General features: G+C 44.0%; 1 protein-coding gene across 1 annotated transcript; it reads right to left on the minus strand.

Annotated features, from left to right (window-relative positions):
* Positions 1-6: 6 nt before the first annotated feature.
* NCF2 (neutrophil cytosolic factor 2) lies at positions 7-20,797 on the minus strand. Its single transcript, XM_081867350.1, has 15 exons — positions 20,362-20,797; positions 19,042-19,124; positions 16,242-16,350; positions 15,190-15,324; positions 14,461-14,568; positions 13,170-13,229; positions 12,469-12,512; positions 11,513-11,654; positions 10,347-10,406; positions 9,237-9,315; positions 8,880-8,899; positions 6,720-6,865; positions 6,508-6,622; positions 3,747-3,909; positions 7-915 (listed from the first exon to the last, which is right to left on the minus strand). Exons 1-15 carry the CDS (start codon positions 20,533-20,535, stop codon positions 806-808), a joined length of 1,548 nt encoding a protein of 515 aa, XP_081723476.1. The 5' UTR covers positions 20,536-20,797; the 3' UTR covers positions 7-805.
* Positions 20,798-21,994: the final 1,197 nt, after the last annotated feature.

Consider the following 21,994-nt stretch of genomic DNA (forward strand, 5'->3'; position numbering starts at 1 on the left):
ACACACTAAAGAACAATGCAGTTTTATTGATAAAATGACAGAACTGCAGCTTTTTGTGGAAACTTCAAACATCTAAAAGTTACTGAGAGCTTTACTGGCTTTCAAGGATTTATTAAGTATTTCGAAATGTAGCTGTCATTCTGGAAAGGCATTGCAGAGTAACTAAACCGCTGATTATTAATCACCTGGAGGCTGAATTATTGTAAACCAACTTTTCATGACTGTTAACTAGGATTCCCAGGTTGTATCCCAGAGACACACATGCAGTTAAGAAAAACAACCAAAACTCTTTGGTCGCGGGACATGAGAGGCCTTGTAGCTTCTCCTGCACCTTTTGTTTCATCTTGAATAAGGTGCCCTGATTGATAAATAAGGTGTTACCCTTATAACAGCAAGAGGATGCAGAACAGACTTCAGAAGCCAAGGGTGATTCATCTTAGAGAATTTAAAGCTGTGTGCATGTCCTCTATAGACTGTGACCTGGGAACCCCTACCAGAAACTGAAGTGGACAACCATGATGTCTGCTATTGCTGTAACTATTATGACTGGACATAGAAGGATCAACCCAACAGTTTTTTCATATAACCAATTTGGCTCATGCTTTAGCTAGGAGATGAGTTTTAAAAAACCCAGTGCAGACCTCAATGGATATTTGTTTAAGCAGAATATAAAATTCAAAAAATAAGATAAATCAATCCCTAGAAGATTCAGCGAACATGGATTAAATGTCTTATAATGGGATGAGTTGCCTTCAGAGGTAAACGCATCAGGGTCCTCTTGCTTCTTTGTAGGGTTTTGAGCTTGTTACACTGTAGAAAGAGATTTGGGATCTTGGCTGCTGTCTTCTTCAACAAAGGCTTTGGGGAAAATGCCAACTTTTCCATTGCACTCCCCTTCCAGCCACTCATCATTCACTAGAAGATGAAATAACATTGTGTTAGAGTCACAAACTTAATCCATTAATGGGCAAGAATCAGGAAGAGGTGGAATATAAAGAATCCAACCAGAATCTGCAGTGCCTTCGAGAAATGCAACCAAGATGTAAAGGAGAATGGATCTCCTTGTGCCTCTCATAGTTTTGTAGCAGAGGGAATTTTTGAAGGTACGACTTCTCTTATCCCAACATGACAAGTTGCACTTATCAGTTGCTTCACAACTCCTGAAGCTACAGAGGCCGTGACCCCTCTTGTTGCTAGATACCTTTCATGTCAGAACAAGGACTGGGAATAACGGAGAGCCAGATCATCTGCTCAGTACTTGATACTCATAAAGGACTAAGAATTATAATTGTATGTGTTTTTGTACAGTTAAGACTAACCATCTTCATCTGTTAACATCTGAAATATTGCCTCTCGGCCTTGATTATTTTGAGAGAGGAAGCTTTTTGCCTCCCTCAAGCTGTGTTTCTGAAAATGCCATTCAGGGCTGCACTGAGTAGACTGTGTCTGGAGCCCTTTGGCTCTTCCAGTGCCACTATAGTCTACCTTTAGAGAAACTGAAATTAAAATAATGGGGTCTTGTTAGAAGAAAACCACTTGCAGCATAAATGGCAGGTGAAAACTCAAAGAATGAGGTTGCAGAAATAACTTGGAGAATTATTGGATCATTACAAAGTCTAAGGTCCAGATACGTAAGCATAACAAACCAACCACAGGTTGTTTCCCCTGCAAGTCTTACTGAGAGGTCATAGCTGATACACCAGAAAAATAAAGGACCTTCTACAGCAACGGCTTTCAGATGTCTTTCAGAACAGAGAGTCCCTTCAATAAGATGTTTGGGGAAGCATCTGAGGAAGAGTACCTTGGCTTCTTTGGTACTTTGCTATCTTACAGTGGGTTCCCTTAACAGCCTTATCAAAACAGTGGGTAGTCTTTGAACTGCCCTTCTTATTTTATCTGCGGATGGAGAATATGATGAGACACAGAATTATCCAGGTGGAGGCAGACAAGTTCTGTTAGAATTTTCAAAAGCACACTCACCCATCTACTTTGGTATTGTGAAACTAGGATGTCTGTTTAGCATAAGTAATTTCAAATGGAACAGGAAGTATACTGAGCAACAAATTGCTGTGTATATGGTTATTTTCTTACTTGTATAATGGTTTTGTCCTGAGCTCTATTCTGCCATTTCCTGACATGCAGAGATGAGCATAAGATGGTTGAACTTTCATATAGGATATATTCCACAACAAGATGCAATTTCCTCTTCCCATTGGCCTGTGAAGCTATTCTTCCCCTCTACATGGGGCAACCCTCATGGCTTCAAGCCACTAAATGTGTTCTTGATGGTTCCTCAAGCTCTCTTGACCAGCATAGTTTGTGTGATAAGATGCCAATGGCCAAAACAGAATATGGAGTTTTGTGACAGCAGGAATTTGTTTCCTACCAGTGGAAGAAAAAATTTGCTTTCAGGTGACTGCTGATTGAATCAGTGATTGTTTCCCAACCTACAAAACGCAATTGAATTGAGAAGTGTAGGAAAGTGTTATACAGTGATGGTTGTGAATTCTCTAATAAATGTTAGAAGTTCATGCTTGATTCCCAGCAAGAGGCAGCTGGCTTTTCTGCCATGCATGCCCAGCCTTAAATTGTCAGATTACAGCCTAGCAATCATGTTTGCTACTTTAAAACACATGAGCAGCGTAGCTGAACTATAACTCCCACCATCCTTGGCCAATAGCCATGCTGGATGGGGCCAATGGGAGTTTAATCTACCAACTCCTGTAGGGCCACAGGTTTTACACCACTTCTTTAAAGGTCACGAGGTAGCAAGAGAGAATGCAGCTGCAACACCTCCTGCCCCATTCCTTCGCTGATCTTTGTGTCTGCCCTTTTTCTAGTAATTGCTGGAACGAGCATGAGCATTGGGACTACACCATAGCATAGGTGAGTGAGATGACCAGTGGGGGAATTAGAGCAGGATGTCTAGAATCCTCCTGCATCAGATGGTTTAAAGCTAGAAGCAGGACCTCCAGGTTGCAGTCTGGCAATTCTGCATCTCTTGGTCCATGGGAGCTAAAAAGGAGAAGGAGCCCAGAAGAGAATGGCAGTAGTAGTTGCAGAAGATGCAAGGGGTCCATAGTTGCCAGTTATCGACTTCAGCAACCTGGTGCTCTACTGATGTTGGTGGGGTCCAAAATGGAGGGCAGAAGGATTAGCAAGTGGTACCAGACCACTTTCTGAAAGAGCTCTTGACCCTAAGAAAGAGGTCTTCTGCATGGTTCTTGGACTTAGAAGCCTCGATACACGTGCCTGATACTGAAGGTCATGGCCTTCAAGTACTGCATGTTCACACTCTTGAAGAAAACACAGTGAATATAGCAAATTATAGGTTAGAATTGATTTGTCAAGAAAATGAATTTGCATCCTTGAAGTTCTCTCAATAGATGGAGTTACAGATAGGTAGCCGTGTTGGTCTGCCATGGTCAAAACAAAATAAAAAAATTCCTTCCAGTAGCACCTTAAAGACCAACTGAGTTAGTTCTAGGTATGAGCTTTCGTGTGCATGCACACTTCTTCAGATACACTGAAACAGAAGTCCGGTGACTTCTGTTTCAGTGTATCTGAAGAAGTGTGCATGCACACGAAAGCTCATACCTAGAACTAACTCAGTTGGTCTTTAAGGTGCTACTCAATAGATGGAGTTATGGCAACTTTTGCATAATGTCCCTAAAACAAAGGAATTGTGTAGGGTGGTAGATTCCCATGTATGGTTAGTAAGGTTCTCTGATTTAGGGTTAGTTTACCTTTAGCCAGAACAAGTATTGTCTCCCCCTGTTGGAATTCCAAGTCCTCTGGCTGGCTGGCTTCATAAGTATACCGTGCTACAACCTGTTTGGCATCTGTCTGTTTTGTTATCTTCTGCTCAGCCTCCTTTCCATCTTCCATATTTAGATTGTCTTTGCCTGCCTGGTGTAAGAAACAGCCTGTTCAAACATCTCTTTAGCCATTTCCTTAATTAGCAGTACATTAAAAAACAAGCAAGCCTCCCACGTTCTTTATATCTATCTAATACTGCTGTAAAAATGCAAGATTTTCAGTTAATCTTGCACCTGCAACTGGAAAATCTTCATCAGGATTAAGAGAAATTAAGTCATTCACAGAGCCAGTATTAGGCCTCCTCTCTCATGTTTTCACGTGGATATCATGTTTGTATGCTAAAGTTCAGCAGAGTCCCGAACTTTTTTTAGAGGGGTTGGGGCAAATGGTTTGGAAACATCAGGTGTCTGAGGCACAATTCCATCCCTTCAAAGCAGGAAGGGCTGTGTTTACAATGGGCAAGAGAGAGCTACCTCCTATCAGAGGAGCCTGCCCACTATGTTTCTGTATGACACTCTGTTCTGGGCATTCAGGTAACGCCGTGTTGGGAGTGATCAAAATATCAAGTTGTGTGCAGCGGATTTACCCACCTGCAGGGGCATCTGTGCAGAAAAATCCATCTGTCTTGAGAAACAATGGATTGTGTCTCCAGGGGTGAAGTCAAACTGCTGAGTTAGCAGCAGCAAGGTGACCTCTCCAGGGTGCAAGCCTGGGCAGTGGGTCTGGAGATCCTGGGCTGTCCAGACGACAAGACTGCTCTCTTGGCCTTGCTGACGTGGTCCAAAGGAAAGCAGAGCAATATCTTTGACACCAGCTTGGCTGCAAGAGTTGCTGGAAGGAGGCATACAAGGCGCCACCCAACCATCTTAGATACTCTGGATTTGTGTGGGGTTTACTCCTTAGCCTTTTCTTCTCCCAAAGATGTCCCACAAGGCAGCGGAGGTGAGGATCTGATGGACTACCTTCGCAGGTGAATGAGCCCCATCTGCCTCTCATTTCCCTCTGCAGCACACGCAGAAATGGCATGCAAGCGAAGTCCCTAACCTGCCGAGGGTTTGAAACTCATAGGCTACCCTCATCTGGGTTAGCCAGCCGGTCAAAGCTGTTCCCTGGGGTATGGCCACTGTCATATGCTGACAGCTTCTAGGAGTTTGGGAATTACTGGAACAAATAAGATGGAGTATTTGTTTTCTTGGGGTTATTTGTAACTATGATATGAGCCACTTCTAAGACTCCCTGCCCTAAGATTCCCTAATTTTACAATGCAGATCAGAGCTTAGAAGAGAACTCCAAAACCTCAAACCTACTTATGAATATGCTATTCAAATACAATTCCACTCTTAATTTTATATATTTTATGTGCAAGCCTCATCCCACTTCCATGTATCCCACCTTAGTCGCAATTGTATGGGCAAGGGAAAAGATGAGTTGTGTCCTGGTGTGCTGATAAGGGGGAAAAGGTGAGAGTTGCTAAGAAGCCAGCAAACAGCTCAGCACAACACTTCTACCAACCTTGCCATCTCCTGGTCCCTTGCTGTGCAAAACGTGCACCAAACCTCTATAGGTTCACACTTATTGAGGCCAGCTTATTGAGGGAATGATCTGTTTTCAATTTCTTTCACACACAAGCTGTAAATTCCAGAATATTCCTGGAATGCTGGCCATCAGAGCTATTTTTTACTGATGGCTTTGGAAATCTCTTGAGATTTATATCCAGGACTATTCTGCCCCTTGGAAATACAAATGTCAGATCAAGAAAATAAAACTTGTGCTTTAGAGTTGTATCCTAATGACTGGGATCCAAAGAACTGTGCAGCTAATTGTGCAAGACCAAGGCAGCAGTTTCTTTATTAAATAGAAACTTCCTGCCATGCCAGATGGCAACTTCTTTCCAAAATGCCTGCAGTTCAGTAGAAATCAAAAGTTCAACTGGACATGCCCATTCAGCAATTTTGGATCTGTGTGTAGTTTTCATGCATGTACTTTGGATGCTTTTTCCACCCTGAACTGCGAATGTTTTATTCAATGAAGGCAGGGTGATGGCAAGCAGGAGAAGAGGTAAGGCAAAGGTGATTTTTAGTACTTTTGCAGGTGGTATACACAGGTTTATTTTCACACACACACTCCCCCCCCTTTTCTTTTTTTGCTTTGCCAACAAAGGTTAGACTGAGAATCAAGTTGGCAGTGGCCATGAAGTGAACTTAGTTTGATTTGAACCCAGGTTTCCAAGATTACATTTGGTACACACTCCACTGTGGGCAAAGTTAGGGGACAAAAATGAAAGCTATGCTGCAGTTCTATCTCTTCCAATCAATAGACTGGGATATTTTCAAATATTTATCCACCAGCATCACTGATGCCACCAAGTCAATTCAAAACTATAAAAAGCTAAATATAAGCAATGTTTAATTAAAGTGAATGGTTTTTTTAAAATAAAAAACCAATTATAAATATTAAAGTGCTTGTCAATTATCCCATTGCCAGTGTTCTCGTAGGCCAGATTGCAGGAAGAAAGGAGGAAACGGCTTCTTTCTGAGTGACTGAGCAGGAAAACACCTGCACATTTTGCTATTCTGGTTAACAAGGGTTAATAAATAGAAGCTGGACTTTCAGCAAAGGGCTCTGAAATATTTTGGGGAAGTGGGCGGAGATTGGTGACAGAATGCCTTCTGCTCCAGTATTGCCTACCTGCTCACTGCTGCACCACAATGTCAAGCACTTGTCCCTGGCATGACTCCACACAGTCTCCATCCTGCTATCCTCACTGAGCAGCACCAGCTCCTTGCTGTCTGTAGGTCGGTAGCTAAACAACAGACAGCAGAAACAAGTGAATACAGAAGCATCCCTCTCTCCTCAGTCGAGGTGGATTTGGCAAAGGGAGGCCAGGGCGCATCTCCTACCTCAGTTTCGTGTGCTGGGGTGAGAGTCCCAGCTTCAGGCACACCTTCTCCAGGAGGCTGCAGAAGGACATCTCCGGGCTCCCTTGCAGGGCGATGGTGTATTTGTAATGCACTTTGACAATGTAGGGGGTGTCCAGGCCAATGAACTGTAGGAGGAGGGAAATGGTACAGGAGTGCCATGGTCTTTTAATTATTCAAAAATAAGTTGAAATGTGTTCTCAGGATCCTGTTCAGTAGAAGGGAAAGAGTGCTTAATTTCTGAAGCAAATGGTGATGTACTGGGAACTCTGCCATGAGATGGAATCCTTGTCCTTTAAAAATCTAAAGTTTGTATATGCTCAGAGGCAACTTGTTATTTATTTACAATCTTTACAACACCATCCAATTGCAAAATTCTATGGGGAGCTCATGCTATTACAATGATAGCCCATAAAAGCAAAGACTAAAAAAGGAAGTAGCAAAATCAGTATAACTAAGGGCCAGTAAAAGCAAAAAGCTTCTCACCTCTGCCCAAAAAACCAGGAAGTAGGCACCAGGGGAGCATCTCACAGTGTGTTCCTACCAAAAAGGCCTTCTGCCTCATAGACACACAGCAAAGATCACCAGAACATGGATAATGGAAACAAGACTCTCTCTGACCAGGTAGGTCGCATATCAGTCTAAGCTGCTAAAATGTGTTCAGAGGTCACTGGGGCCTCTCATCACACTGCTGGGTTAAAAAGCACTTCTGGGTGGCAAACATGACCCTTTACTGCAAGACTGGAGAACCTACGACCCCTGCAAATCCCTTCAGCCTCAGTCAGGGGTAATGGTAACTGCAGTCTCAGCAGCATCTGGAGGAACACAGGCTCCCTATGCCTGCTTTTGGGGGCTGGGGGAGTAACAAACCCCATGAGAACAAATTGAATACCACCCACAAACATCCATCTAGTCTGGGCTGAGCCACAGTTTAGTGAGCCTCAACCAGTCCGTTACTGTGCCTAGGTACTGATTTAGCACACCCTGTGCCACACCTGAGTTTGATGAGAGAGAAAGAACACTTGGTGTCACTCGCATCTTGGTGACATCTCAGTCGAACTCTGGATTACCTCTTCCAGTGGTTTCAGGTAGCTGTTAAAGGGCTTGGGTGATAGAACAGAACCCTGTAGGACCCCAAAGCATAATTACTGGATGGGGAAAGGGAGGGACTTGTTGATCACCAAGCCCACAGCTATACCTTCTGTAGCTGGTCCTCCAAGGAGCAGAACCACTGCAGAAAGTTGCCTCCAACATGAATATTACAGTCCAGAGGGATACCCTGGTATGACAAGCCATGGAGAGGTCCGAGAGAATCAACAGGCTTGTCATTCCCACTCTCTCTCATGGCAAAGATCATCCCAAAGGATGGCAAATCAGGCTTGAAAGCCAACTTAAATGGATCTTGAACATCAGTGAAATCAAAGTTAGTTGACTGGTAATCCCTAAGGTTTTTATTTTAAATTTTGACTTCAAGGAAAATTGGCATGGTTAAAGGATGAGTGGCTAGGCTACAAAACCAAGGGTAACCACAAGAGCTATTTCTTTGTATGCCATTTGTTTATCAATACAAAACCTTCGGCCCAGTATACCTGAAGGAGTGTCTCTACCCCCATCGTTCAACCCGGACACTGAGGTCCAGCTCCAAGGGCCTTCATTGCAAGAAGTGTGGTTACAGGAACCAGGCAAGAGGGCCTTCTCAGTAGTGGTGCCTGCCCTCTGGAATGTCCTCCCATCAGATGTCAAACAAGTAAACAACTATCTGATTTTTTGAAGACATCTGAAGGCAGCCTTGTATAGGGGGTTTTTTACTTTTGATATTTTATGATGGTTTTATAATTTGTTGGAAATGCCCAGAATGGCTGAGCAACCCAGTCAGATGGGTGGCATATAATTTTTTATTGTTGTTGTTGTTGTTGTTGTTGTTGTTATTTATTACATGTGGACACTGAACTATCGAAATTGAAATCAAAACTCTGGGGCCCTTAAGTTTCCAGTTGGCCATGTTCAAATGCAGAGTGTGAGAACTCTCCAGCCCCAGCCCTGCCTCAATTTGTTTTGGTTCAGTTATGCGTCAATACATCACACAAAGTCTTAGGCTTGTGTCCCATGTCCAGAAGCTCACACTGCAAGGTGGTCATTTACCTGTGGTGGTCTTTCCTCATCTGGAAGAAAAAGAAGAGCAGTTTTGTGAGCAGGGAATAACCAAAAAAATGTTCTTGGGTGGTACACAGGCAGTGGCTGTTGCTCTCAGCGTGATTTAGAACCATACAAAATTGGTGTTCTAAATCATGCAGAGAAGGCTCCCCACTTCAGAAACTTCACTTTCACTCCAACTCATAAAGAGTGATGGGCAAAGTGACGGGGAGAGAGGGAAGAGCTTAGTACATTTGTCCCTGCTTCCCCTCTTTCTGTGTAGTCTTTATACTTGTGCAGCATGCCAAGTAGAGCTACTGTCATATATGCCTTAGAAAGGATTCACTGTTTGTCACTCTTACTTACCTGAGGGACACCTCTCAGGGCAATCTGGGGCAGCAAAGCTGGGTGGAGGAGGGATGTCAACATCTGCACCAATTCCTTGCTGTGTGAAATGGAAACAAGCATGACTGTCATGCATCGCAGAAATAAGCAATGCAAAATACGCAAGGCAGCCCCTCTTTGTTGGAAGCGAAAGAACAGGCAAGATTTGGAGTAACTCTGTAATATTCCACAGACAGAAAGTGTTTAACTTGATGGAAGAGTCTTAAACTTGAAACCTTGCCTAATCGTTCACCAACAAGTTATCCAGTTAACTATTCCAGAAGCCTGCAAATGAGCTTATATTAGAGCCTGCCTATTGGGTTCTGAGAAGAAATTTTACATGCATAATCCAGTCACACACATTGTACTCATGCCATTCCTTCAAAAAGAGACCATGTGAGAAGGCGATCACTTGACCCTCACTGTGCAGGGAGGGCTGAGTTCAAATCTCAGCCGTTCCTGGGCAAGTTATTATCTTCCCAGATGCTTTCCTTTGCCTGTGGGTTTTACAAACAGGGAAAGAAAAATATTAAATATAATGGTCTTATTATTGACAATTCAGAATATTTCCTCTGTAGCATTATCCAGGATTATCTGTTCCTTGTATTTTATATTTGCTCCTGTGATGATTTTGTATGTTTGCCTTATTTCTTTAGGGTTTTATAATTTAAGATGTATAGGTTGTTTTATAAATGTGAAATTAAATGTCTATATTCCCAGACTTACTTTTCTATCAAGAATAATAACAAGAGACTAGACCAAATAATATATGGACCGTAAAGCAAAGTGTCCTGGTTGTAGCAGCAAAAGTGGAAATAGACATAGGATAAGTAGAAATGAGTGGTGTGCATCTTCATCCATAATATTCAAGACACCTTACCCGTCCACTAATGTTACAAGAGTAGCCATTTCCCTACCTGACATCTTTGTCAGGGAAACACAGAATGCTGGTGATGCTGGCACATGGGTGAATAGGGCTAGGGTTACGGAGGGGAAGAGGGGAACCAAACACACACTCCCATTTTTGGCAAGCAGCCTTGTATAAATTATCATGTCAAGTTTTGCCCTAAGAATTAATATTTATTCTCTTACCTGGCCTGAAGAGAATTTCATTCCCATTGGCTCTAGGAAGTTGCAGGGTATGATCCCTTGCTGTATGAAAAGCAAAACCAAGATATTGCTAGGAGGCAGGGTGGTGTCAGAGTTGTACATTGTGGGCAAAGAAAAGACTCCAAGACTGCACACAGGGGGCTCTGTCACCCCTCCAGATTCTAATCTCCAGATTTTGAATGGCAGCATTTTAACTTCACTGATTCACTCCATCAGGCCTAAGCAGGTCGCTTTACTTGAAAAGTTGCCTGCAGGTGCTGAGAGGGGGCGGGGGGGGCGGGTCTCAGTTTCTTTCATCTCAGGGCAACTTCTCATACTCCCTTCTGATCTTTTACCTAATTTTTGTGTAGCGCTTCCCTACTGTGGGGAATCAAAGAATTGTATAGTTGGAAGAGATCCTGAGGGACATCTAGATTCAGAAATCTCAACTAAAGCATCCATGACAGATGACCATTCCACCTCTGCTTAAAAACCTCCAAGGAAGGAGAGGCCATCACCTCTCATGACGGTCTGTTCCACTGTTGAACAGCTCTTCCTGATGTTTAGTCGGAATCTCCTTTCTTGTAACTTAAATCCATTGATTCAGGTCCTGGCCTCTGGAGCAAGAGAAAACAAGCTTGCTCCATCCTTCATGTGACAGCCCTTCAGATATTATGGCTATCATATCTCCGCTTGGTCTCTTTAGCAGGCTAAACAGGCTCAACTGTTGTACTGTACAGCAGAAAACAGCCCAAATATGAACATGCAAACCCACCTGCAACTATGCTACCATATATTGGATCCAATAAGGTATGTCTCCTTTACATGGGGACCAGGAGCAGAGCTGGGCAGGAGACAACCCTATGGGATGGTACTATTCTGTCTCAGAAGAATTAGTCCACATCAGAACTCAAGCCCACAGCACATTCTGAACTTCAAGCACTTTAGACTACGTGTCACTGTGCTGAGCCCCTATATCTGATGTAGCTCAACAGTGCCACCTAGTGCACATGTGGTTTTTCACCCCCTGCAGTAAATCCTGAGTAGACCGCTATCTACTGTTTAGTTCAAGACAACTAGAATGCAACCCCAAAATGGTACCAACAGTTCATGCCAGTGGAACAACAGTGCAGGTGTTCTCTGTAGAATTACCCTTGCTGGCCTTATACCTTCCCATTAAAGACAACAGTAGCCCAGTTGTCTTTCGCTTTCTTCAAGACAAAAACAATGTTTCCAGGAAGGACTTCAAGTTCCGCTGCTGTTTCTGGTATGAATTCGTACAGGACTCTGTGAGGTTCTCCTTGCAGGGCCCTGCATGACAAATCAGCTGACAGTTTCATCATCATCATCAACTGATTGCTTTAGTGCACATCCAAGTCACTGGGAGCGCAATGGAATGAGTGCAAAAACCATCCCACCAGTGAGCTAGATGTGTGGGTAAATAGTCCGGTGGCTGCTTTCTTTTATTATGCACATGTGCCCAGAGGTCACCTATTTATATTGTTGAAACAGCCTGTATTAAACAGCAAATCCTAAGTGGAATAGTTTGTGCAAACATCCCAAGCACAGACTACTGTATTTCAAAAGTTGTATTTCATATCACTACGTGTTTGCTCGTTTGAAATGTTTTATTTCCTTTTTTTTCCTAATGAAGCAAAAAATGGTGGGGGGGATAAAATGTGTTTCTGTTAAGATGGTGTAGGTTCATAGGTCAGTATCCAATCAAGTAGTTGTCTGAGAACAATAACTTTTGGCTGTGCAACAGAACTTCCCCTCCCTCTTTTCTCCCCATGCATCTCCCTAAACTGATTATGGTGGTTCAATCCACCCTCTGGAGCAGAGTTGGGGAGGGTGTGGGGGACACACAGGAAGAGGAGAGGGAAAGGAAGTTCCATTGCAGAAGTGGAAATCCTTGTGCTAACAAAAAGATTTTGTCAGATACCACCCATATACTCATAATGAAGACATCCAGACTTCATGGTGCTGTACTCAGTTCTAAACAGATTTTTGGGTTTATTTCTCTATTCCTTATCTAGTCATAGGAGAGCAGAATCTCCTACGAATCACTTTCTAGACCAATGGGAGCTACTGAATGCTGGGGTTCTCTGCAGTTTATTGATCTTACCTGAGGGCTTCTGGTGATTTTGGTCTGGGAGGCGGTTCTGATGTCTGCAAGCAACATATTTTAGCATTAACCTCTCCTCTATACTGCAGTTAACTTTGAAGTCAGGCCCTGTGTTCAGAATCTATCTGGCCTAAAGAGAGATGCAAGTGTTTCAGACTAGAGTGGGGCTGGGAGCCTTGTCATGGCTACCAAGGCCAGCCCAAGACGTTCTGCTGCCTGAGGCAAGAGGCAAGATGGCACCCTCCCATTCCTTGTACAGGAGCTGGCTGGACTGGCAGCTGAATCTTACTTCAACACTGGCAGCAGGACGGCACCTCCCACTGCATCTCAAGGCCGCAGGCTAGTAGTTTAGGTGGTGCATTGACACATACTACTCTGCCTGGCAACCACTTTCTGCCCACGCAGACAAATGCTGCAGAGCAGCAGTGCTTGCATGCACCACAGAGCAGCACAGCTGAGCAACACAGGCACACACCCAATGCTTGCTGGAGTGTGTGTGGCCTGCGCTGCCTGCCTCTCTGCCTGAAAACTTGATCAGGGATCTTTCCCAGTGCTGCTGCCTCCAGTTCATTGACGGCAAGACTGAGGATACATTACAGCTTAAATCACATCCAGGTCATTCTTTTTCTCAATTCAGATTGAAGCTGGTTTGGGGGGAAGTGCATCAAAATGTTCTGTCATAGAAAAGTCCTCTGTCTTACCTGAGGCTGAAGAGGCGCAAAGCCTGAAAACTCATCATTGTCAACCACAGAAGCCACAACCTGGAGTTAGAAGGAGGAACATGATTAATAGCTTTATTCACACTGGTAATGTCAAGTGGTTTATGCTCTCTTAATCTAGGTTTCTGCTAGGCTGCTCATATTAACCTCCTGAGTGCTACATCTTCAGCACTATATAGATAAAAGTAATTATTGGCAGGGTTCTCTATTTCTCTCCTTTGTTAGGGACTCACTGAAGTTTTATTTGATCCTGGCATTCCTTGCCAATAAGCTGAATTCATAGAATTGTAGGGTTGGAAGGGACCCCGAGGGTCATCTAGTTCAACCCCCTGCAATGCAGGAATTTCAACTAAAGCATCTATGCCAGATAGTCACCCAACCTCTGCTTAAAAACTTCCAGTGAAGGAGAGTCCACCACCTTCTGAGGGAGTCTATTCCACAGTCAAACTGCTCTTACTGTTAGAAAGTTCTTAGTCAGAATCTTCTTTCTTGTATCTTGAAGCCATTGGTTGGGGCCTAACCTCCACAGCAGGAGAAAACAAGCCTGCTCCATCCTCCATATGACAGCCCTTGAGATATTTGATGGCGGCTTTCATATCTCCTCTCAGTTTCCTCTTTTCCAGGCTAAACATACCCAGCTTCCTCAGCTGTTCCTCATAAGGTTTGGTTTCCAAACCCTTAATCATCTTGGTTGCCCTCCTCTGCACACATTCTGGCTTGCCAATATCCTCCTTGATTTGTGGTGCCCAGAACTGGCACAGAACTCCAGGTGTGGCCTGAGCAAGGCACAACAGAGAGGTGCGATTACGTACCTTGATCTGGACACTAGCAGGAAGGAGAGGAGAGGGAAATCCCAGGGGGCAAGTGGAGGTCTGCTTATTTGAACAACACAATAAAATCATAATTTAAAAACTTGCACACGCTCTTTGAATTGAATAGTAAAAGGAGGATTCTTATCTGAAAGTGTTATTTTTTATTATTGTGGTGTGCTTTTTAAAAATATTGTATTATAAAATTATGGCGCCAGTTAGTTGCTGACGTTTCAGGCAGCCTCTGTAGCTGTTTCTTTCACAGGGACTTGGTTGTTGCTCTCTCCATGCTACGAGAAGCTTCACTTGCTGCTCATCAAACTAGGGTTAAAGGTACCAGAGCAGGCCGGGTTGTGTTTTTCTAGACAGCTGCAACTCTATTACTGTCTATCATGAATGACCTTTTAGGAATACAAGTGAAATTTGCTGGGTAATTCCACTTCTGCCATAGATTAACTTCCTACCATAGATTTCCCTAAGTAATCTTTCTTCTCCAGCTGTGCCACTTGCTTCTCATTTGGCCGAAACAACTTCCCTTCAGGAATCACAAAGGGCTGAAAGAATCTTTGCTTCTGCAACACACACACACACAAAAGTCAATCACGTCACCATTTTCCAAGGCCATCTGCTAAAAAATGTGGCATAATAATCCAGCATGCTTTGTCTGATATTTGTGTACCATGCTTGTTACACATAGGATAATGAGGGCCATACCACAGCCCAGCCTTCCCCAACCTGGTGCTCTCCAGATGTGGTTGAACTACAATTCTCATCTTCCCTGACAATTGCCCACGCTGGCTGAAGCTGATGGCAGTAGGAGTTACTGCAAAATCTGGAAGGTACTAGATTGAGGAACACTGTTATAGTCATTATTCTAACAACCAAATACAAAGGAAGACTGGATTCCTATGCAACTTTAAACAATAGTACAGTAGACAAAATTCAAAACACAGCTTTTCCTCACTTCTGCACACCTATTTTCCCCAACAACGTGCATATACATATCTTGATGGGATTGCCAGGTCTCAGGGTTCAAATGCAAGTTTCAGAAGCTGTTTCTTGATCTCCAGAGCAAAGCGATGCATTGCTACATTCTTAAAGAGAACGGTCACACAATGCATCACCTCTAAAGTTACAAAGCCTTTGTATTTTGAGCCTAGGCTAATTGATTGCTGTTTCCTTCATTTTCTTACCAGGATGGATTCCATGGCCCTGTCAATTTTGTTGTGCCGGGGTTCGCTCTTCAGTTTCATTGCCCTAGCTAGATGCTCCTCTGCCTTCTTCCAGTCCTCCAGCTTGGAATGGGCAAGGGCTGTGTTGTATAACACCTGTTGGGAAAGGGGGCAGGAGTGCCAGAGAATAAGGGTCTGAACCTAATCACATTTCCTTGGATGGAGCAGCAGGTAGACTGCTGAGAGGACCTGGGTTCAAATTCCTGAAGCTAACAAGATGCCTTTGGGGTGGTCTCTCACCCAGAGTGAGAACAGTATTTGTCGAATACAACACCAGTCCAGAGCCTGGACTGATGGACTTTCACTCACGGTTACCTGCCTCAATGTCAGGGATGGGCAAGAGCCTGAGGAGTGGGGGGATGTGCAGGCAGAGGAGGCATGATCCAGGGGAAGAGATGAGCAATTTGTGGGGTTCTGAGCCACCTGTGAAGCAGGTGCCGGGGCAGTGGTAGAGGAGAGTCAAGGGGGAGAGACAGGGTAGCCAGAGATGAGGGGAAAGGAGGTGTGAGGGAGTCTCAGTGGCAGAAGTTGGTCACAGAGAATCACGCCTTTGGAATCTCTCCCCATCCTCTTCTCTGCTGTCTCCATGCACAAAGAAGGGGTCACTAGAGCTGCTGCTCAGGAGTTGTTGTCGTGTGCTTGAGCGCACCGCAGCAGAAAAGTCCATTTAAGTAAGCTGAAAGGGGTGTTGTCACGCTGTTGCTCCAATTGTCTGGATCAGAGCCCAGGGCTGGAGAGGCGGATTGCCTAAGCAGCTAGATGGCAGGTTGTGTGTGAGAGCCGTTGGGAGCGGATGTAACCTAGTGCTTTGCCAGTGAAGAAATAAGCTTCCAAATGCTTGTCTTTGGGCTGGGACCCTCGCAGGGTTGAGCTCATTGGAAGAAGGCAAGACACAAATAAAATAACTGATTTAAAAAAGCAAGTAAGCTTAGATGGCAATATGCTAAAATTGAGGCATCGTCCACTGAGCCAGTTGGCTGCTTCCCGTGGTATTCCTCAAACCCCAAACTTACCTCACAGGCAAACAACCTAAACTGCAGGCCTAGGATCTTGTAGTCTATTAGGTTGTTCCCTCGCAGCTGAGCAAATGCCTCTTTCAAGTCATTAATGGCTGACTCATACCTGGAAAGCAAGGAAGGAGAGGAAGTACTTCTGGGGCAAACAAAATGGCAGGATATTTTGACGATCCTCAGAAGTGCTTTCGTCCATTCGAAGACAATTGTTCTAATCATTCCTTTTTATTCACATCGTAGGGCGTGCTCTAAATGAGGTTTCTATGTATTTTTCCAAGTTACAGTTTTTCTGTGATTGTGATATTGAGTATTAAAGGTTTTTATGAATCAATTTTTTGTATATAGTTAATATTTAAACAACAACACAATACAGTGCTGAAGCTGTATGCCCTCTGAATTTTCTGGGTATGGTTTTGTATTCTGGGCTGCTGTCTTTTCAGAGTATGTAACTTAGCATCTTTTTATAGTGCATAATTTTGTTTTGGTTTGTATGTTACAGAATTTCCCTTGATAAAGAGCTTCATCGAAACATGTAGGGAACCATTTCTAGTTATACAGCTCTCTCTTTTTTCTTCCAGGGTTTTTCTCTACAGCTGTCTTTGATCCACTTTCTTGCATTTTGGAGCCATCCTCAGGAACTGAGAGCACTGCCAGGAAATCTGTCAAATGTAACTGTGTGAGTCTTCACCAACTTCATGCAAGCAGAGAAAACTCAGAGCTTAGAACCAATCACAAAAGTGAGAATCTAAGTTTTCTTCCTCCCCACTCCCACTCCGATTTTTTCTTTTAAAAGTCACAGGAAGTTTCTAGCCCTCACAGAAGGGAAGGCAGATTTAAAAGCGTTTGAGCAATGTCTGGCAAACCTACCGTTCACTAACTACAAATAACTGAAATAATTATATTTCTTCTCCAGCCTCCTTCCTCTTCTGCTGTTCTTTTCCTTGTGTCAAATTTTAGATTATAAGTTCCTAAGGGGAGATCTTCTTCATAAGTCACCATGTACATCAATGGCACTAAATTATTACTACTACTACTACTACTACTTCTACTACATAAGTATTATTATTATTTATCTATTCATATAAAGTAGAATTTATGTAAATCTGACAGGGAACAGAATAAATTACACAAAATAAGAATATATAGGCAAATGTGTCTGAGTCACATAATTTATGCAGGTTCTCTTGGTCCAGATTTTGAGTTATTGCAACCCATTTATTTTTATTATTATATCACTTTAAGAGTCATGGAGAATTCTGGGAACGGTAGTTTGCCAAGGGTGCTGGGAATTATAGCTCCAAAGGTCACCATCCTTAACAAACTGCAATTCCCAGGATACTTTGGGAGAAGCCATGACTGTTTAGATGGTCTAAGAGTGCTTTAAATGTATGGCGTGGATGTGACTAGCGGGAACTGTCTGAACTGATGAACATCCATGTTTGTGGGGGGGGGGGAAGTCTTAGTAACTTCATGTAATTTCCAACACTCAAGTATTTTTTATTGGTTTATGTATATTTTGGATGGAAAATGGCAATTATGATGTATATTAAAAAGAAAATTTAATAAAGATGATATGTAAAAAAAACACCCATAAACTGTCCCATTAACCTTGTAGGGCAGAGCTTTCCAAACTTTTCATGTTGGTGACACACTTTTTAGACATGCATCATTTCGCAACACAGTAATTCAGTTTCACTAGCAAACCAGAGGTTAAACTAACCCCTTTCTAGCCCTGTGAGGAGCGTGGGGAGTGTTTGTGCGACACACCTACACACTGTAGCCGACACACTAATGTGTCGCAACACCCAATTTGGAAAGCTCTCTTGTAGGATATTATATTACATTATGTCTTCCTATGTACATAAAAGGGTAATGCCAAGGGTCAGCAAACTAAGGCCCACGGGCCGGATCTGGTCCAATTGCCTTCAGGATCCGGCCCGCAGACTGTCTGTGGATTGGTGTGGGGATTCTGTTCAATCAGCCTGCGCCTCCCCCCCCCCCCGTGCCATTTACACACCATGGCGGCACCTCCTCCCTCCCTCCTCCTGGCTTTTCCCCGCCCTGCCTAGAGGAGGAAGGGGGCTGGGCTGAGCGCCATTTTAAGCAGCCCCTCTCCGGAGCCAGCCCTTTCGCACCGCTCATCTTCCCTCCGCCACTGCTTCTGTGGGCCAGAGAGCGGAGCGGACGAGAAGCAGAAGCAGCGGTGGTGGCAGCGCCTGGGAAGGTAAGCGCAGCGGCTGGGGGGGGAGGGGACTACTTGCCCCCTTGCCTCTTCTTCCAGCTCCCCCCCGCCCCCCCGATGCTGCTTCCATAGCCCGCCACAAGGTCCGAGGGACAGTGGACCAGCGCACGGCTAAAACATTTTGCCGACTCCTGGGTAAGGCTGTTGTCATGCGGCAGTTCATGTGGCTGCCAGTCGGTGGTCACAATAACTCCAGCATGAGGAACTGCAGCCAGGGAGCAAGCAGACCAGGTGAGGAGGCAGGTACTGTGAAGGGCACCCCCTCCACTGAACACACCTGCAGCGAGCTTTAAAGGTAGACGGAGTTGGGAGTTGGGGCTGAGCTGTGAGGGAGATTTGGTCATTTGTGGGGGAAGGGCAGTTGGCAATGGGGCAGGTGAGGTTGGTGAGTGCAGCAAGCAGAGTCACCATCCCCTAGTTTTATTTTTTTTTAACTATTAAAATGTTTTTGTTTTTAACTGTATTTGGTTTCTTTCGCTTTGCTTCTGCTTTGTTTTTTGCTGCCCAGGGCTCCTTTGAGAGGAAGAGCCAGGATAGAAAATAATAATAATAACTCACATTTCCATCTGGTACGCCACAGATCCTCGGTGGAAGTAGGCCACTGCTAAGTGTTTGTCATTGTTAATGCTTCTGGTAAGAGCCTGAAGGAAGCAGACGTGATGGAGACGTAGGCATGATTTCTGTCACACAAAGTGTTCCCGACGGGAATCCAACCCTGGAGTCGGCAAGATCAGTGACCTGCAGCCTATACACACAACCTGCCAGGTTCCACCGGGACCCTCAAGTTTCTAGCCCTCCCTGTTATTGCTCTGCCCCCTGGCTGCCCCCAGCAGGGCAGGATTGCTTTGGAAATCAAAAACCAAGCAACTCTGCAAGAGTGTTGGCTGTGTTTAAGTAGGCAGTTCAAAAATGCACTGGTGACCTGAACTAGCCAGTCATCCTGAGTCAAACCTGTGACATGAGCCTGCAATGTACACCCTTTTGTGCAATTTCCTGTTTCACTATTAGATTTGAAATATCTACTGCAGCTCACTTTTACAGCGCTGGCTGGTGGGCGCAAGGCTATTCTTACGCCCTGCTCCACTCTTCAGCTTCTGAACAATTGGTGAACTTTACAACTGCAGCTTTTGTGGTTTCTCTGGCCCTGTACAATTCCTCTGAGCGCCATGCTGGGCCTGAGCCTGTCGCTAGTTCTAGGAACTTCTGGCAAAGTGGTTGAATGGTGTAACAGTTTGGCTCATAATAATATAATATTTAATCAATCATCTTTATATAGTACTCTTTCACTGTTCATATCACAATGTAGTGTTTCATAATTAATATGCATCATAATAATTATAATTATATTTATATTGTGCCCTTTGCTCAAAGTGTACAGGATTCTATCTTTACCACCACCTCCCACGATTTAGTTTTTGCAACAACCCTGTGACATAGGTTAGGCTGAGATAAAATGACTAGCCCCAGGTCACCCATCCCTGCGAGTAGAAAATTAACAAATCAAGGAGACAGCTACACTAAACTTTCACCCCTGATCTGCTAGCTTACTACATGCAGAGGAGGTTTGTTTATTTGCTCGTTTGTTTTGAAAAACCTACAGCCCAAACCAGTACAATCCTAAATTCTTATTTGGTGTAATTATGTAGAAGAATACCCAGCTGTTTTTAGCACAGAAAGTCATCACTTGCCAGTTAAATCATCTGCAACTCAGAACTGCTGTAATAAAAAATGTGAAACTTTACTTTGTTCTCTGCTGGCTTTGTGCAAATCCCTCTCCCTGAAACTTCTTTCAATACGTCCTCAGCTACAGCAGCCACCCACCAGTTAGTTAGGGTTTTTTAAAAAAACCCTGCACAGTATTAAGACTTGCCACTTTACCTGCTGGGCCTCCTCCAAATTCCCCATGATCAGGTGGATGCAGCCGATGTTAAAGCAGATTTTGGAAGAAGGCTTCTGAACGGCAGTGAAGGCGGCCAGGGCGCCGGCCCAGTCCTTGCGATCTGCCGCAGAGACACCCTCGCTCCAGAGGCGGATGGTCTCCACCAGCGCCATGGCCAAGCTGGAAGGGGCAGGCGATGTTCCCCAGGCCCCCCTGACTTTCTGCAAGCCCTTCGGTGTGTGTTGCAAACAGACCAGGAAGTGTCTGCACTCAACTAGTAACTGAAACGGGCCTGAGGTGATGTAATACCAACCGGCTCTCTGAGGCGAAGCAAAGCAGCTTTCTAAACAGAGCCCTCTCTGTGCAGGTTGGCTTGGGCATGGTGCACTTTGCGAGAGGGACTCCTCCCCTTCCAGCTGCAGGGATGCCTTCCTTTTTCTGAATTTCACTTTCCTAAGATCTTAAGAAGAAGAAGAAGAAGAAAGAGACGGTGCCTCTGCAGATTCCCCTCCTGCCTGTGGTTGTGCTGACCAGCACTACCTCCGTTTTGCACCTCCATGCTGAGCTCACAGCTGAGGTGACATTTGCACTCAGGGCTCCCAGGCTCCCAGCACACACTCTTTGCCGCTGGGCGCCCCTCTTGTCATCAGAGGGAATGGAGTTATGTGGCCCCCGAGCCAAGGAGATAAAGAACTATGCAGCCTTAGAAGGCAGCCCTGTATAGGGAAGGTTTTTTTTTTTTTAAAAAAATTGTTATTAAAATATGTTGAAAGATGCCTAGAGTGGCTGGGGCAACCCAGTGAGATGGGTGGGGAATAAATAATAAAATTATTGTTATGTCCCTATTTTCATCAGATAAATGTTGGAGATGATGTCTCCCTCACCCAACAGTAAGGATTTAAGATCCACTAAAGGCAGAGTTTTACAGTTTCTCAACCTGAGGCAATCTTTTCCTATATGAGGCAAGGGCTGTTCCTTCTCCTTTTCCTCCCTTGTGGGCTTTTTCATACTATAAAAGTCTTGTGCAGCACAGACACACTTCCTTCTAAAAATCATGATGCTAATGGAAATAGAAATCTGTCAGGAGTTGGCAAAGAAGAATCAGGTGCCCAAGATTCAGTCACAGCCTTTATAAATTTTTTTGGAAGAAGTGCTAGATTATATTTGAATGAGTGGACATGAGATTGTAAACAAGTTGATAATTTGTTTGGAAAAAAAATTTTTAACGATGTAAATGGGAGCGGGAGACGTGAGGGAGTCCAAAGAAGTGATGAAATTGTTGTAATAGAAGTAAGATCGTTTATTATGTGTGCATTTATATTTAAAAACCTTAATAAATATTTATTAAAAAAAAAAAAAGATTCAATCACAGCCATTTATGAGTGATGCACCCCATCATTTCAGTTCAGCCTTGCTGGGGAAAAGATGAAGAGATACTTATGCATAGTTGAATAATGTTACTTTCTCCAAAACAAGTTTCCTGACTTCTGCTTAAAACTGCAATAGGTTTAGGAGATACTGGATTTTCCTGCCCACATAGTACGATTTATCATTTGGGAGGAGAAGGCTGTCAGGTTGTCTAGATGTGTTTCTTGAAGTAAAGTTAGGCTCGCTTTTGTCCTTTTTTTCAAC

This window comes from Podarcis erhardii, assembly GCF_964252035.2.
Source record: "Podarcis erhardii genome assembly, chromosome: 6".
Taxonomy (NCBI): domain Eukaryota; kingdom Metazoa; phylum Chordata; class Lepidosauria; order Squamata; family Lacertidae; genus Podarcis; species Podarcis erhardii.

Coding starts and splice junctions, on each gene's coding strand:
- NCF2 (XM_081867350.1), bottom strand. CDS start 20,535: ATGGCGCTGGTGGAGACCATCCGCCTCTGGAGCGAGGGTGTCTCTGCG. Junction 15,325..16,241: donor TTAGGTTGTTTGCCTGTGAG/GTAAGTTTGGGG, acceptor CTTTCCCAACAG/GTGTTATACAACACAGCCCT. Junction 13,230..14,460: donor ATTACTTAGGGAAATCTATG/GTAGGAAGTTAA, acceptor TTCTAACTCCAG/GTTGTGGCTTCTGTGGTTGA.